The following is a 3,017-nucleotide window of genomic DNA, read 5'->3' on the forward strand; positions in this document are numbered from 1 at the left end:
CGACAGAGGGGACCGGGCCCCTCCCTGCCTCCAAGGCCAGGTGGGCTCCAGCTTTGGTGGAGGCCACGTTACGCTGGGCGTGCCAAGATGTGTGTGGGCCTCGTACAAAGGGGACAGGAGTGAAGGTAATTGGGCAGGCCAGGCATGCGCAGCTGCAAAGGCTGAGGGTCAAAGAAGCATAGGACCGATGGAAGACCTTATCGCCTGGAAAGCCTCCTCCCACACATTTTTTCTCTTGCTGAACTTTGCTGCTTCGTTCTCAGCTCCTCTCCCTCCTTCCCCCTGAGCAGTGCAGGGCGATGGGGAATGGGGGTCCTGGTCAGTCCATAACAATTCCTCTCTGCTGCTCCTTCCTTCTACCACTTTTCCCATGGGGTTCCTCTTACTGGCTACAGTCTTTCGAGATAAACCTGCTACAGCATGGGTTCTCCTCAAGCTGAAATTCTTTCAGGAAATATCCAACCTCTCCAGTGTTGGGTCCTCCACCACGTGCAGGGATTACCTCCTCCGCTGTGCTCCTCTCCTTAGGCTGCAGCGAAATACCTGCTCTACTGTGGTATTCTCCACAGGCTGCAGGAGACCATCTGCTCTGGCACCTGGAGCACCTCCTCTCCCTCCTTCTTCACTCACCCTGGTGTTTTCAGGGCTGTTTCTCACACTGATTTTTCCCTCACTCCTCTCCCACTCGAGCACTTGTGTCCTTTCTTAAATACACTCTCACAGTGGTTCCACCATCCTCGTTAACGGGCTCAGTTTTGGACAGCGGTGGGTTTCTTTCGGAGCTGGCTGGAACCAGCTCTGTCTGGCACGGAAGCAGCCCCTGGTCTCTTCTCACAGAGGCCCATGCCTTCAGCCCCACCACTACCAAACCCTGGAGACGGACACCAATTCCACAAGCCCTGGCTCTGCACCACAAACACTCTGGTGTGAGTCCTCACCCCGCATGGTCACACGGTACAAGCTGCACTCCGAGGATTTTCCCTCCTGGGCACTTTCCAGCCCAGCCCAGCTCCCTCCAAGCTCTGCCACCTCCCCTGCACTCTCTCCATCCCAGCCCAGTCTGCGCTGGCCCAACAGCAGAGCCTGCCCCAGGGTGCTGCAGAGCTCTGGGCACTCACTCCACAGCCACAGCCCCTCTGAAGGGCACCGCAGCTGCTGGGGGGCAGAGGAGGGTCAGCCCCAGAGACGGGGGGCATTTGGGCACAAGGAAAGGCAGTCAGTGGGCCCCTGTGTCCTCCTCCCCAGGATATTCTGAGGGGTCTGCAGCCCCTCTGTGCCATCCCCTCTCCCCAGCCCAGTACAAGAGCCCTGGCCCTGGGGACCCTCAGGCAGCTCCTGCCGCCCCAGTGACAGAGTGGCACTGGGACAGCCTGCCCCAGGCTGCTGCAGCCAGAAAGGTCTTCTCATCTCCCGTTTATTCAGCCCTGCTGCTGATGGGTCTCAGAGAAAGAAGTGTTAGCTGGTTCATGTATTTTATTTAAACACACTCTTCATTTATATAAATTTTTTGTGTCACAGGCAAGAGGTGAAAAGTTAAGGAGGAGGGGAGGAATAGTGAATGCTTGTCGGAACAGATACAGAGAATCCTTTGCAGAGGAAGGTACACAGTCTATGGCTGATGAAAAAATGTCCAATCAGTTTCCTCAGGGCACCCTTGAGCTCCTGGTTCCTCATGCTGTAGATGAGGGGGTTCACTGCTGGAGGCACCACCGAGTACAGAAATGACAGCACCAGATCTAAGGATGGGGACGAGATGGAGGTGGGCTTCAGGTAGGCAACTACAGCAGTACTGATAAACAGGGAGACAATGACCAGGTGAGGGAGGCACGTGGAAAAGGTTTTGCGCCGTCCCTGCTCTGAGGGGATTCTCAGCACAGCCCTGAAGATCTGCACATAGGACACCACAATGAAAACAAAACACGTAAAGAATAAACAGGCACCAAACACAATAAGACCAACTTCCCTGAGGTAGTCCGAGTCTGTGCAGGAGAGCTTGAGGATCTGGGGGATTTCACAGAAAAATTGGTTTAGGCCATTGCCTTGACAGAGAGATATTGAAAATGTATTGGCCGTGTGCAGGAGAGCATAGAGAAAGCCACTGCCCCAGGCAGCTGCTGCCATGTGGACACAAGCTCTGCTGCCCAGGAGGGACCCATAGTGCAGGGGTTTGCAGATGGCAACATAGCGGTCGTAGCACATGATGGTGAGAAGATAAAACTCTGCTGAGATCAAGAAGGCAAAGAAAAAGACCTGGGCAGCACATCCTGAGTAGGAGATGGCCCTGGTGTCCCAGAGGGAGTTGGCCATGGCTTTGGGCAGAGTGGTGGAGATGCAGCCCAGGTCGAGGAGGGCGAGGTTGAGGAGGAAGAAGTACATGGGGGTGTGGAGGCGGTGGTCACAGGCTACGGCAGTGATGATGAGGCCATTGCCCAGGAGGGCAGCCAGGTAGATGCCCAGGAAGAGGCAGAAGTGCAAGAGCTGCAGCTCCCGCGTGTCTGCGAATGCCAGGAGGAGGAAGTGGGTGATGGAGCTGCCGTTGGACATCGGATCCCTTTGTTCGCGAGGTACTGCCAAAGGAGGAAAGCACACTCGCAAGTCAGGACAGCTCTGAGCAAATCTCTTCCCATTGCCTGCCCTTCCAAACCCAAGCCCCGAAAACACACTTTGCCCGTGTCCTTTTTTTGCGGGAGCTTTCTGTATTGCCCTTGTTGGAGCTCTCATTGTTGCTGGCCAAGTGTGCCGTGAGGAGCAGAGCTCTGCTTGTGGGCTCCCAAGGAGTCATCCCTGCTCCACAGCAGCGGGGAATGGGGAAAGGGGTTACAGCTTCTGCCATTCACTAGTTACCTCATCTGTAATCCACTTGTAACGCAGAGGAGCTGCTCAGCATATTCCTGCAGGAAAACCTCAAGGAAACTCCTGGTTGTCCTCAAACTGCAGTGACATGAGCAGAGCCAGCTCACTCCTCAGCCTTGTTGGGGGGGAAAGACCACGCAGCTCCTCACTCACTGCCCCCTGAT

At 55.5% G+C, this 3,017-nt stretch overlaps 1 protein-coding gene across 1 annotated transcript; it reads right to left on the minus strand.

The window, feature by feature from the left end:
• Positions 1 to 1,626: 1,626 nt before the first annotated feature.
• Positions 1,627 to 2,568, minus strand: LOC134509723 (olfactory receptor 14J1-like; the record flags this gene model as incomplete). The annotated part of the gene is made up of 1 exon (XM_063322331.1): positions 1,627 to 2,568. A coding segment is annotated over exon 1 (918 nt), but the record flags the coding sequence as incomplete, so codon positions are not given.
• Positions 2,569 to 3,017: the final 449 nt, after the last annotated feature.

The sequence above is a fragment of the Chroicocephalus ridibundus genome, unplaced genomic scaffold, assembly GCF_963924245.1.
Source record: "Chroicocephalus ridibundus unplaced genomic scaffold, bChrRid1.1 SCAFFOLD_26, whole genome shotgun sequence".
NCBI classification, from domain to species: domain Eukaryota; kingdom Metazoa; phylum Chordata; class Aves; order Charadriiformes; family Laridae; genus Chroicocephalus; species Chroicocephalus ridibundus.